The sequence below is a fragment of the Dipodomys spectabilis genome, unplaced genomic scaffold (assembly GCF_019054845.1).
Source record: "Dipodomys spectabilis isolate Male_0828 unplaced genomic scaffold, ASM1905484v1 ptg000004l, whole genome shotgun sequence".
Taxonomy (NCBI): Eukaryota; Metazoa; Chordata; class Mammalia; order Rodentia; family Heteromyidae; genus Dipodomys; species Dipodomys spectabilis.
Window position 1 is genome coordinate 10,560,202 of NW_024870681.1, and position 14,415 is coordinate 10,574,616.

Consider the following 14,415-nt stretch of genomic DNA (forward strand, 5'->3'; position numbering starts at 1 on the left):
AGAAAAATGTGTTTCATAAAGAGGGGCGTTACCCAATCGCCAATGGGCGGGCGCAGATGGAACGGAGGAACCAATGAGTGCGAGACGTTGAGTGACAGCTGTCCAATAGAGACCCTCAGTGCTAGTACGGCTTGCAGCTTAAGCGGGTCCGCGGTCTGAGGAATGTGAAGTATTCAACATGGAGGCGGAGGTCGATAAGCTGGAACTCATGGTGAGTTCAGAGTGAAGGCGGCCTATTGGGTTGTTAATTTTTCCCCAGTTGCCTCAGAAATGGGGAGCAATTTGGAGTCGCCAGAAACTCTGGGTGGTAGAGACTGGGTCAGAATCACGTTCCCTACTGCGTCGAAGGGAGCCGCCACCGCCGGGTCTCTTAACCGCTGCGGGGAAAGCAGGGGTTACATCCGGGAAACTCGGGAGGGAAATGGCGGGAGATGTTGAGGCTGCCGACCCTTTGTAGTTCCTTGCCTTCACTTTTCCTTTCCTCTGGGAGCTTCGCCTGGTGCAAATTGCGTTTTATTTGCACACACAGAAAATGTGACTGCGGGAAAGGGAGCAGTCGTTCATTATAGGAAAGTGGGGGTGGGGAGAGGAATGGAGGATGGGGTGTGGGACTAAGCCGGGGGGGGGGGGACGGAGTTGGGGGTGCAGGGAGAAAACCTTTCGGGTTGAGCGATTCTGCTTTTCGGAGGAGGTCGCGTGCAACTTGCTAGGGGTTCAGGTTGCACCTAGCTCTGTTTTGAGTGCGGAGGAGGCCAGCCTTGGGTGAGGAGTGAGCCCTGGGGATCGGGAGCACGAGCGGGATGGGGGCCGGCCAGGAACCCCGCCCCCACTTCTAAGGAAGTGAAGCGGGGAGGACGGGACAGCCTCACCCGCCCCGGGCAGGGGGGGGGGGGGGAAGAAAACGCGGTTCCCCCTCCCTGGTCCTCGGTATTCGTCTCTCCCTCCCATCTGTTGCCGCAGTTCGATCGCCCGCGCTTTTTCTTAGCTCCCTTGTTCAGTCTACAGCCTTTTGCTTTTCACACTATCAAGTCTGTTTTTCAGATTGCGTTGGCTTCCTTACAAATCCTGAATTTGTAGGAAGACCTCTTTGACCCTCTCTGCCATTTGTTTTCCTTGGTGAGGGAAAAGGAACCGTATTAAATTGAGAATTCGGAAAACTTGTTGCTTTTCCATCTGCCACCCGTCCTCCTCCCACCCCCTGCCGTTCTCTGGTGTGAAGTGTTTAGATATTCTGGTGCCTTGGCTGCTCTCTTCCTGATGAAGCTGGGGGGGGGGGGGGGTGTAACTTATGCTTTTTAGGGACACATGGTGAACCTGGAAGATGTTGAGCACCATCCCAATTCCCCACTCACACTAAAAATGTGTAAGACCTTCGTCTTTTATTTTCTTCTGATGTGTTTCTTCTGGATTGAAGTACCTCTCTAGATAAATTTATTTGATTGGTGGGGTTTCAACTGCTTCTAATGCTTTCTGTTAAAATTTTGTGTGGGAGTGTGCAGATTGCGTTGGTGGAGAGATACGGATGGGAAGGAAGAGTAATTTTCTGCAACTTTTCAAAGCTGCAATAATGAATATTAAAAGATTGAGCGCAAGCCCGGCGCCGGTGGCTCACGCCTGTAATTCTAGCTACTCAAGAGGCTGAGATCTGAGGATCGCGGTTCAAAGCCAGCTTGGGCAGGAACATCTGTGGCTCAAGCGGTAGAGCGTTCGCCTTGAGCTGAAGAGCAAAGGGACAGTGTCCAAGCCCAGAGTTCAAGCCCTACGACCGACCAAAACAAAGACTGAGCGCTTTTTTTGGTATTGTGTTTTAGAGATACACAAGGAGTTTTTGTAGTTTGATTCTGTCAAGAGGCATAAATGTAAAGCCTTTATCTTGTCCATCTCTCGATTTCTTCCTTGAGATACACGTATTTCCATCTGTTAGGTATTTTGTTCTTGTTTTGTCAGTGGTGGAGCTTGAATTCAGGGCCTGGGCTCTGTCCCTGAGCTCTTTTGCTCAAGGCTAGTGCTCTGCCACTTTGAGCCACAGCTTTTCTTCCCATCTATCTATTAGATGTTAACTAATGTTGATTTTTCCTTTAACAGATTTTTTTCCTCCTAGTCAGCTGTTTAATTTTTAAGCTTTCCTATGCATTCCAATAGGGTTTATATCTTGCCAGATTTCTTTAGATCCTATTTTTACAATAGAAACAATTATGTACACATCTAAAAAAAAGTTTGTTTTAGAAAGTTATGAGTTAGCTAGACTTAAATGTTTATGTGTAGTAAGAACTCGGTAGTTTGCACAAGGCTCTGGGTTCAATCACTCTTACAGCATACTACAACAACTAATACTACTACTAATAAAATTATGGTGGTAGTTTTAAATTTTCCTTCTGAAGAGAGGAAGAAAAGAAAGATTTTTTTTTCCCCTCCTGGTCCTGGGGCGCTGTTCTTTTGCTCAAGGCTAGGACTTGAGCCACAGCACCACTAGTGGCTTTTTTTTTTTTTTTTTTAAATTAATTGGAGAGAAGAGTGTCATGGATTTTACTGCCTGGGTTGGTTTTAAACCTAGATCCGCAGATCTCAGCCTCCTGGAGTAGCTAGGATCACAGGTATGAGCCATTGGTGCCTAGCTGGTTAATATATATAATTGATATACATATCATATATAGAAGTAGCAATATGACCAAGGGGCATTACTGGCCTAATGGAATAGTTGTGGTTTTATTCAAGACAAACCATATTGCTAAATATGATGTGAATACTGGGGTTTTGTTTGTTTTTCTCCCCTGTGAGTAACCCCTACAGATAAAGGGAATGAGCCTGTAAGGTTGAGGAAAATGTTGGACTAGATGAAATTTGCATGTGACAGTCTTCTGGTTTTGGTAAAATAAAATTCCCTATCCATACTGCATTTCACAGATGCAGTCTCAGGGTGACTAGAAATAAACATACTAGTGTTTTGTCTTTTCATTACATCAAATGATTTACTGAAAGGAAAAAAAAAACCTCCCTCTCTCCCGTCCTTTCTTTCCTTCCTTCCTTCCTTCCTTTCCTTCTTTTCCTTCCTTTCTTCCTATGGCTTGAGTACTGGGGTTTAAACTCAGGGCTTCATGCTCTTATCTGGCTTCCTTGCTTTTGGCTTTCACTCTACTATTTTAGCCACACTTCCAGTGAATTAGTATATTAATGGTAGCTGTCTCCTCCCTTTACTGGATTAAAAAAAATCTATTAGAAATTTTTATTGTGTTTTTTTAGCACTACTGCTTTATGTTGACTATATAGTAAAACTGCTCTTCAGATTCTCCTTTTTGTTTTTTGTTTTTGCCAGTTCTGGGGCTTGAACTCTGGTCCTGGGCACTGTCTCTGAGAAATTTATTACTTTTCACTTATTTTTGACACTTTTTTCCAAAGGACTTGTTTTACATGGCAGGTAATCCATTAATTGTTTTGGAAAAGAATAATTAACAATTTATCTCAGCAAAGAACAGAAATATTTTTCATAGCCTTACCTTAGTGGTAATTATAATTGGTTTTGTTAATACCAATCCTAAGGTATTATTAATATCCATGTTAATTACTACTAAGATATAGAGCATATTTCCAAATTTTCTTTACATTTATGCATGTTTCTGTAAAGGAACAATCGTTTGATATTTTTAAGTCTTATGCTTAAAAAATAAACATTGATATAAATGGTTTTAGGTTTTGGATGTTCTCTGACTAAAATGGCAACCCAGTTGTTTTCACTTCAGATGACCAGGATGCTTTTCTGTTGCTTTCGTCCTTATTGCTGCTAACGAATGCTCTGACTTTATTGCACTACTGTACTTTACAGCTAGCAGTGCAATAGTATTGTCAAAGCATCTGAAAGCAGGGTGCACACCAGATTTGTGATTCTTGCCTTACATCTTTGTTCAGTACGTCAATAAATTGTTGAAAATGGTATAATTTTATTACAGATATTATATGTTTTAGAAAGTTATAACTTAAGCCGGGAACTGGAGGCTCATGTTTGTAATCCTAGTTACTCAGGAGGCTAAGATTGATGTTTGAAACCAGCTTTTTTTTTTTTTTTTTTGCCCGTCATGGGGCCTGAACTCTGGGCCTGGGCGCTGTCCCTCAGCTCTTCAGCTCAAGGCTAGCGCTCTACCACTTGAGCCACAGCGCCACTTCCGGCTTTTTCTGCTTATGTGGTGCTAAGAAATCGAACCCAGGGCCTCATGCATGCACTTTACCACTTTACCACTGAGCCACCTTCCAGCCCTGAAGCCAGCTTTTATGCAAGAAAGTTTGTTAGACTCTTGTCTCTAATTAACCACCAAAGCCAGAAATAGAGCTGTGGCTCAACTGTTACAACACTAGCCTTGAGCAAAAAAAGTTCAGAGTCAGTGGCTAGGCCCTGAGTTCAAGCCCCAGAACTGGCACACAAAACAAACAGCAGCAACAAAAAACTCTGCTACTGTACTATGTTGTGAAACAATCTTAGGAAATACATATAATATCTAAAGTTTGGTTTGTCTAAATGAGTAATACTTTGTAATTTGCTTCTTTCTACAATGCATTTGGAAAATTTCTGGTAACTCAGGTTTTATTTACTAAAGTTTTTTGAATTAGTAAGTGACACAAATAATTGCTGCCATATATTTAAGATGGCAACTTGACAGGTATTTTTGTAGCCGGGCACTGGTGGCTCATGCCTGTAATCCTAGTACTCAGGAGACTGAGATCTGAGGATCATGGTTCAAAGCCAGCCCAGGCAGGAAAGTCCATGAGACTCTTATCTCCAGTAAACCACTAAAAAAACGTAAATGGCTTTGTAGCTCAAGCAGTAGAGCGCGCCCAAGCCCAGAGTTCAAGCCCCACGACCGACCAAAAAAAAAAAATTTTTTTTTTTTTTGTAGCCAGGTGCTCGTGGCTCATGCCTGTAATCCTAGCTACTCAGGAGACTGAGATCTGAGGAGACTGAGATCTGAGGATCGTAAGCCAGGTCAGGAAAAGGCTGTGAAACACACTCTTACCTCCAATAAACCATCAGAAAACGGAAGTGGCGCTGTGGCTCCAAGTGTAGCACACTAGCCTTGAGCTGAAGAGCTGAGGGACACTGCTCAGACCCAGAGTTCAAGCCCCATGACCAACCCCCCCCCCCCAAAAAAAATATATATAATTTTTTTTGGAAATAAATAAAGCTTATGTTGTAATAATGAGATTTAAAGTATGAATTAAGTATGAATTTTTTTTTTGGTAATGAGTTTTATTTACATAAAATAAAACCTATTCAATGTAAGTATAGAGTTTGATGAGATTTGGCAAATATGTACTTTGGTCATGTGGCCATGTCCACAGCCAGCATACAGAACATCTCCATCAAATTAAAATGTTCATTTTTGCTCTGTTGTCAATTGCTTCTCTCCCAGTCTTCTGGCAACCTCTGTTCTTTCTAGTTTTCTAAATTTTCATAGAAATAGAATCCTACAGTATTGTAAGTAGGATTAAGCCACCAGTGTCTGACTTTTCTTTTCCCTCTGGTCCCAGGGCTTGAACTCTGGACCTGGGCCCCATCTTTGAGCTTCTTTTGCTCAAGGCCAGTGCTCTACCATTTGAGCCTCAGCACCACTTCTGGCTTTTTTGAGTACTTGATTAGAGATAAAAGAGTCTCAGGGAGCTTTCTGCTTGGGCTGGCTTGGAACCATGACCCTGAGATCTCAGCTTCCTGAGTAGCGAGGATTACAGGTGTGAGCCACTGTTGCCCTGCCGAATTTTATTTTTTAATAGTGCTGGAGGGGCTGGGAAGGTAGCTCAGTGGTAGAGCGCTTGCCTCGCATGCTCGAGGCCCTGGGTTCGATTCCTCAGCACCACATAAGCAAAAAGAAAAAAGCCGGAAGTGGCACTGTGGCTCAAGTGGTAGAGCGCTAGCCTTGAGCTGAAGAGCTGAGGGATAGCGCCCAGGCCCAGAGTTCAGGCCCCAAGACCGGACCCCCCCCCCAAAAAAAAAAATAGTGCTGGAATTTGAACTCAGGGCTTTGTGCTTGCTAGGTGGACTCTCTAGTCTCCAGACCTTTTTGCTTTGGTTATTTATTTGTTTGTTTATTTATTTATTTTTGTTGGCCATGGGGCCTGAACTCTGGGCGTGGGCCCTGTCCCTCAGCTCTTCAACTCAAGGCTAGCTCTCTACCACTTGAGCCACAGGGCCACTTCTGGCTTTTTCTGCTTATGTGGTGCTGAGGAATTGAACCCAGAGCCTCATGCATGCAAGGCAAGCACTCTACCACTGAACCACCTTTCCCAGCCTTGCTTTGGTTATTTTTGAGTTAGGGTCTCAGTTTTTGTCCAGGTCAGCCTGGACCACAATCTTCCTATTTATGCTTCCTATGGTGGCTGGGATAACAAGTGCTTATCACCATGCTCAGCCTTTTCTGTTGCTACTTAGGGGTCTAGCAAACTTGTTTCCCAGGTTATCCTGGAACTATGAAACTCTTGATCTCAGTTTCCTGAGTAGGTAGGATTAGAGGTATGGGCCACTATCAAGTGAAATAGTTTGAAAATACTTAATAGAGCCAATGCTCTGGTATCAATGATTCACATGCTTTTTCATTTTCACATTTTCAAAATGAATTTTTATCATGACATGTAAATATTAGAAAATGTGCAAAGACTTGGTGGGCATGGGTTAGGTCATGCCAGGAGTCCTAGCACTCAGGAAGCTGAAGCAGGAGTGTCATGAGTTTGAAGCTACCCTTGGTTTACACAGAATTCTAGGTTAGTGTGAACTACATAGTGAGACTTTGTCTCAACAAATAAAAGTGAGGAGAAAGAAAAGAATATGTTTACTAATATACCATTTGGTTTACAACATAATTACTTGTGCTGACTTTTAGTTCCAGAAAGCTGATTCTGACCTGGATTACATTCAGTACAGGCTGGAATATGAAATCAAGGCTAATCACCCTGATTCAGCAGGCAAGGTAACATGCAAAATAAAAAAGCTTTTTAACTGGAAAATTTCTAAAAATAAATTCTGGTAATATATATATATATATATATATATATATATATACATACATACATACATACATATACACATACACATATGTATACATATATACACTGCATATACATATGTACACATATACACACTATATACACATATATACACATATATATACATACTATAAATATTGGTTCCCGTGGTAGGGCCTGAACTCTGGGCCTGAGCGCTATCCCTCAGTTCTTCACCTCAAGGCTAGCGCTCTACCATTTGAGCCACAGCACCACTTCCGGCTTTTTTTTTCCTGCTTATGTGGTGCTGAGGAATTGAACCCAGGGCCTTATGCATGCAAGGCAAGTACTCTACCACTGAGCCAACTTCCCAGCCCAAATTCTGGTAATATTTTTAATGTAATAGAGGATAACTATGATTAACTATTAACTTTCTAGAGTTTTTTCCCTTAATTATATATGTGCAGGCACTGAGGTTTGAATCCAGGGCTTCATACTCTCACTTGGCTTTTTCCTCTACCACTCAAGCTACACTTTTATTTAGAAATATTGTGTAATTAATGACTGGGCTGTATCCATTTTTCTTGAGGGGGCGGTCAGTTATAGGACTTGAACTTAGGGACTAGTTGCTGTCCCTGAGCTCTTTTGCTCAAGGCTAGTGCTCTACCACTTTGAGCCACAGTGCCACTTCTGGTTTTCTGGTGGTTAAGTCATGGAGCTTGTACTCTGGGCCTGGGCGCTGTCCCTCAGCTCTTCAGCTTGAGGCAAGCGCTCTAGCGCCACTTCTGTTTTCTGAGTAGTTTATTGGTGATAAGAGTCTCATGGACTTTTCCTGCCTGGGCTGGCTTTGAGGCTTTGAACCGTGATCCTCAGATCTCAGCCTCCTGAGTAGCTAGGATTACAGGCATGAGTCATTGGCGCTCAGCTTTTTTTTTTTTTATTAGTGTACATCAGTTGTACTATGGGTTTTTTACTGTGACATTTCCATACATGTATGTAATAATACTTTGATCTTATTTACTCTATTACTCTTCATTATCTCTCTTCTACCCCTTCAAATGTTATAGATCCAAACCATTGTTTAATACTTGTCTCTACGTGTATATAACGTATGTTTGTGTGTGTGTGTGTGTGTGTGTGTTTGTATTATTCCTGTACCTAGGCTATAAAATCCTGAAGATTAGGAACGATGTCTTACACTTTTTCCCCAGTTCTCAAATTCTGTCATATAGTCACATCAATTAAATGGAATATAGGATGTGTTGTAAAATTTAATTTGTAAAAAGATGTTTAAATTTTCCATTTCATTGTTTAACCTGTACTTTTTTTTCCTTATATAGAAAAATCCAGTTACACTTTTAAAGGAATTGACAGCCTTAAAGTCTCGATACCAAACCTTGTATGCACGTTTTAAGCCAGTCGTTGTTGAGCAGAAAGAGACTAAGAGCCGAATTTGTACTACTTTGAATAAGACCATGACCATGATACAAGAACTACAAAAGCATACAGACCTGGAGGTAATGATTTTAAGTGACAAGTTGGATCTGTATAGTTCTTGTTCTGAATGTTGTTTTTAAAAGATAAACGCACTAGGTGGTGGTGGCTCACGCCTGTAATCCTAGCTGCTAAGGAGGCTGAGATCCAAGGATCATGGTTCAATGCCGGCTTTGGGCAGGAAAGTCCAAGAGCCTTTTTTTTTTTGGTCCTGGGGCCTGAACTCTGGGCCTGGGCGCTGCCCTTCAGCTCTTAAGCTCAAGGCTAGGGCTCTACCACTTGAGCCACAGCACCACTCTGGCTTTATCTGCTTATGAGGTGTTGAGTAATCAAACCCAGGGCCTCATGCAAGGGAAGTACTCTACCACTGAGCCATCTTCCTAGCGCCCAAGAGACTCTTATCTCCAATAAACCACCAGAAAACCGGAAGTCGCATTGTGGCTCAAGTAGTAGAGTGAGCTGAAGAGCTGAGGGATGTGCCCAGGCCCGGAGTTCAAGCCCCAAGACCGACACCTCCTCTTGCCCCCCGCAAAAAATGCAGTGTACATTGAGTTAAAACCATACTTACAATGTCCAATTTTCGCCTTTTCCTGGGCTAAAAATATGTGGTATTAAGCCAAGCACCAGTGCCTCACACCTGTAATCCTAGCTACTCAGGAGGCTGAGGTCTGAGGATCACAGTTTGAAGCCAGCCCAGGCAGGAAAGTCCATGAAACTCGTATCTCCAATAAACTACTCAAAAAAGCTGGAAGTGATGCTGTGGCTTAAATGGTAGAGTGCTAGCCTTGAGCTGAAGAATTGAGGGACAATGCCCAGGCACAGATTTCAAGCCCCATGACCCACACACACACACAAAAAAAAGATAAACCCCCATTAGCAGTCTGAACTGTTAAACAAAATTTTCTTTGTCTTTTTGGTTTGTTTTTTTGGGTCCGGTCATGGGGCCTGAACTCTGGGCCTGGGCGCTGTCCCTCAGCTTTTCAGCTCAAGACTAGTGCTCTACCACTCGAGCCACAGCTTTTTTCTTTTTGCTTATGTGGTGCTGAGGAATTGAACCCAGGGCCTCTGGCATGCAAGGCAAGCGCTCTACCACTGAGCCACCTTCCCAGCCCCCTTTGTCTTTTTGGTTTCAAAGAGGTTCTGACTTTGTAGATCAGGCTGGCCTTGACCTTGGAATCTTCCTGCCTAAGTGTCCTAAGTGCTGGGATTCCAGGAGTATGCCCACTAAATCCAGTTAGAAATGAATTTTTTTTCACGTCCTTGAACATAACTATTCTTATTTCCATTTATTCTAAAATAAGTATGTGGCCTTGACATAACTGATAAAAAAACTATTCTGTCTTGGAGCCATGGCAGAAGAGAACTTCAGTGTATCAACTCTGCTGGCTTTTATACCTAGTGAGCCGGACAAATCTGGAACGCATTATCTGATTTTGTTGTTGTTGTTATTACTCTAGTGCAGAGGTATTAAACCCATAGTTTTACCCACGCTGTGTTAGTATGTTCACCACTTAGTAACCTCTCCCTCCCTCCCTAATTCCCTTCTGTTGATCAGTAGTTGGGTGAGTGGGCCTGATGTTTCACATTCTCTTCATCTAGTTCCTATCCTCAGATTATTAGTGTGTAAGAATTCTTGTAATTATGTACTTCAATCACTTGTGTAAAACTTCAGATATCTTGGAGTAGAAGAAAATGATGGATGCTGCTGATCTGCGCACTAAGATTTTGAACCAACAAGTAAAGGATTTGGCAACAATTTCATTTACTATTAATAGAACCCAGGGCTTCATGTATGCTAGGCAAGCACTCTATCACTAAGCCACATTCCCAGCTCCTTGAGGACTCTTCTGCCTTGATCTGTGATACTTCAGATCTTGGCTTCCTGAGTAGCTAGGATTACAGACAACTGTTCAGAAGGAAACAAACCTTTTTAGAGAGTTTAAGTATAGTTCACATGTACATGTACGTACAGTATTTATATAAAAATGTGGGTGAGTGAACAAAGAGAAAATAATATTTTTAAATATTTGTTTTAAGTATTTGTGATTGAAACTACAAACTGATACAAAAAAGATATGGTAGTGATGTATTACATTGCTGGAAATCAAACCTAGGGTCTCTTACATTAGGTAAATGCTCTAGTGATAAAATTGTAATCATCTGAATCCCTGTAAAAGGGCTCAGTTATGAGTAGAAATATCTGAAATAGTAATAATTATGTGTAAGGCAGAAAGCTAAGGGAGTTTTCACTTTGGAACAGCTTATGGCCAATAAATGACTAAAAAGTAGGTTACAAACTTTGAGAAAGGAGGCCATATTCTAGACTCAGTAGAATCAATGGTAGCCAAATTGGGAAGTGTGGATATAGATCAAGGGACTAGAAAATTCAGAGAATATACAGAGGTGGCATTCATTCGTTAAGATGAAAAGGGAGATGTAAAAATTAACTATTTTATTTAAACTGCGTGTGTATGCCTGTGTGTGTGCACTCACACATGGGCCAGTCCTAGGGCTTGATCTCAGGGACTAAGCACTGTCTCTGACCTTTTTTTTTTGTTTTTTGTCGGTCGTGGGGCTTGAACTCGGCCTGGGTGCTGTCCCTCAGCTCTTCAGCTCAAAGCGAGCGCTCTACCATTTGAGCTACAGCGCCACTTCCGGTTTTCTGGTGGTTTATTGGAGCTAGGAGTCTCACGGTCTCTCCGGCCCGGGCTGGCTTTGAACCGTGATCCTCAGATCTCAGCCTCCTGAGTAGCTAGGATTACAGGCGTGAGCCACCAGCGCCCGGCGTCTCTGACCTTTTTTGCTCAAGGCTAAAGCCAAACCTCCAATTCAGACCTTTTTAGGGGGTAATTTATTGTCAATAAATCATCTCATGGACTTTCTGCCTGACATGGCTTCAAATAGGAATCTGAGTAACTAGGATTACAGATGGTGAGCCATTGGTGCCTGGCTTTATTATTGGGTATTTTTTGGCCCTGAGGCTTGAACTCTGGGCCTGGGTGCTGTCTCTGAGCTTCTTGTGCTTAAGGCAAGCACTCTACTATTTGAGCCACCGTGCCACTTCCAGCTTTTTCTGAGTAGTTTATTGGAGTTTCCTTCCCGGGGCTAACTTCCCACAATCCTCAGATCTCAGCCTCCTGAGTAGCTAGGATTACCTGAGTAACTGGTATCTGGCTCTATTATTGAACTATTTAATAACCAAAATATGATTGAAAATGGGATAATATGTATATAGAGAATTATATATCCAAAGAATAGCTCTTAAATTTGAGTTTAAAGGACATACTGTGTAGTTGAGTATATAGCTCATGGACAGTGTTCAGGCCCTGAGTTGAAGCCCCAGGACTGACAAAGAAAAGAAAAGCGAAGCCCAGGGATAGAGTCCAGCCCCTGAGTTCAAGCCCAAGGCCAGCACCCAAAAATAAAAAGGTAGCAGAAGAGGGGGATAGCTCAGGCCTAGCTACTTAGGAGGTGGAGATTAGGAAAGAGGTTTGAGATCAGTCTGTGCAAAATGTCTGTGAGATCCTGAATCAGCCAATAAAAATAATGCAGTAGTTTGTGTTTTTTTTTTTTAATCACAATTACAGGGGAGTCATGAATAGGAGGCTGGAGATCTAGGTAAGCCCATGCTTAACACGAGAGACCCTATTTGAAAAATAAACTGAAAAAGGCTGGAGGCTTAAGTTGTAGAGGAACTGCCTAGCATGTACGGCCCTGAGTGCAAACTCTTTTCTTTTTCTTTTTTTTTTGCTAGTCTTGGGGCTTGAACTCAGGAGCTTCTTTTGCTCAAGGCTAGCACTCTAACCACGTAAGCCACAGCACCACCCCTGGCTTCTTCTGTTTATGTAGTACTGAGGAATCAAACCCAGGGCTTCATGTATGCTAGGCAAGCACTCTACCACTCAGCCCTGAGTTCAAACTCTCCTACCACCAAAAATAATTAAAAAAAATAAGCAACCCCCAACACACTAGAAAGTGTAGGGGGATATTGTGATGTGCATCTGTAAGTTTACTTGGGATTTATAATATTTTTTTCATTTTGGCCATACTGAGGATTGAACTCTAGGCCTTAGGCTTGCCAGGTAAGTGTTCTAATAGTTGATCTAGGCACCTTTCTACTTTATTTTTCAGAGATGATCACAGGATTTTTCCCAAAGTAGCTTTAGGTTGTGTTCCTCTTATCTCTGCCTCCTGAATGTCTGGGAGTATAGGCATGGACTACCATACCCTGCCCAAATTGATAATCCAAATAATAAATAGGGAGCTGAGAATAGAAAGTTGGAGAAAGGCAAATACATGCTAATTTCCTTTTTTTTTTTTTTTGGTCAGTTGTGGGGCTTGAACTCAGCCCTTAGCCCTTTAGCTTAAGACTAGCCCTCTACTACTTGAGCCACAGCTGCACGTCCAGTTTTCTGGTGGTTTATTGGAGATAAGAGTCTCTTGGACTTTCCTGCCCAGGCTGGCTTTGAACCATGATCCTCAGATCTCAGCTTCCTTAGTAGCTAGGATTATAGGCATGAGCCACCAGCACCCAGCTAATTTCTCCAACTTAACTGATTGAAGATTGAATATACTTAATTTTCAAGGTGAGTTTCCAAAGGAAAAAAAGGAGTAAATTTATATCAACAAAAAAAAGCAAAACCAACTTTCAAAAATATAGTAAGTAGGCAACACAAAAGCATTAAAAATAGGATGTGTGTTATTCCATTGATGAATGTTTCAGTTACTTGTGTTAAAAAAAACTACTACAAACTTTAGTTGGCTTAACTTGACCTTAATTATTGGAAAAGTTCTTTAAGGATTAATCAGATGGTTTGAAAACTCCTCATAACAATCACAGGTACAACACTGAGAACTATTCAGTGTTCTAGTATGATAACATTTCTTTTTTTTTTTTTTTGGGTCCAGTCGTGGGGCCTGAACTCTGGGCCTGGGCACTGTCCTTCAGCTCTTCAGCTCAAGGCTAGAGCTCTACCACTTGAGCCACCACACCACTTCCGGCTTTTTTCTTTTTGCTTAAGTGGTGCTGAGGAATCGAACCCAGGGCCTCATGCATGCAAGGCAAGCGCTCTATCAACTGAGCACCTTCCCAGCCCTGATAACATTTCTTTATAGGGATATTCTTTAGTTGATTGCAGCAAGTCTTGTGGACATGCTAGGCAAACATTGATCAGTTGCCAAACCATCTGTGGCTAAGACTCATAGATTCTGGGGTGTTACAAGAATTAAACTGCCCAAGTGCCATATGTGGCAACTATGTAAATAACAAAATTAAAATTTCATTCCTTTCATTACCTGATTGGACAGTTACAGATATAGATTTCTGGCATCATGGAAAGTTTTATTGCACTTGGCTGCCCTAGAGATTCTGATTCTGTAGGTCTAGGGTGTTCCAGATTTGGCAGTCTCTCTAGAGGTGACCTACATAATTGGACAAATTAACTACTTGAGTAGTTATAACTTTTGTTATTTCTCCATATAATCCTGTTTTTTCTTTTAGCCATCCTGTTTACTGGTGCTCTATGAAAATCCTTTACAACCTCTCTTGCTTCCCTTCTCTTGCATTTGTAGGGTAGAATTGGTGGATACTGTGCTATTTTCTCATCCTCTTTTCTCCTTAGACCTGTCAGAGTGCTTCTTGAGGTGTATGTCTTCTTTCCTAGCCACATCCTTGACATGAAGCTGATGGCATCCTGAGATCCAGGGGTGTACTTGACTGGCAAGGGAAACTGGTTTTCCCTTAACATTAGTTTAGGAATGGACTTCCCGATGACATAGGGAGAGAGAATTGTTTTGTTTTTGCTTTTTTGCCAGTCCTAGGGCTTGAACTCAGGGTCTGGGCACTGTCCCTGAGCTCCTTTTGCTCAAGGCTAACACTCTACGACTTGAACCACAGTGCCACTTCTGGCTTTTTCTTTCTTTCTTTTTTTTGCTAGTCAT

General features: G+C 42.2%; 1 protein-coding gene across 3 annotated transcripts in view; it reads left to right on the forward strand.

Annotated features, from left to right (window-relative positions):
• Positions 1 to 107: 107 nt before the first annotated feature.
• The window catches only part of Ska2 (spindle and kinetochore associated complex subunit 2), a 35,335-nt gene continuing 21,027 nt past the window's right edge, over positions 108 to 14,415 (forward strand). For all 3 annotated transcript variants that reach the window (XR_006149106.1, XR_006149105.1, XM_042690852.1), the window contains exons 1-3: positions 108 to 211; positions 6,861 to 6,947; positions 8,322 to 8,498. Coding sequence is in view for 1 of the 3 variants with exons in the window: in XM_042690852.1 (XP_042546786.1) it covers positions 179 to 211; positions 6,861 to 6,947; positions 8,322 to 8,498 (297 nt within the window). In the remaining 2 variants the exon portion in view is untranslated. The remainder of the gene's footprint in view (positions 212 to 6,860; positions 6,948 to 8,321; positions 8,499 to 14,415) is intronic.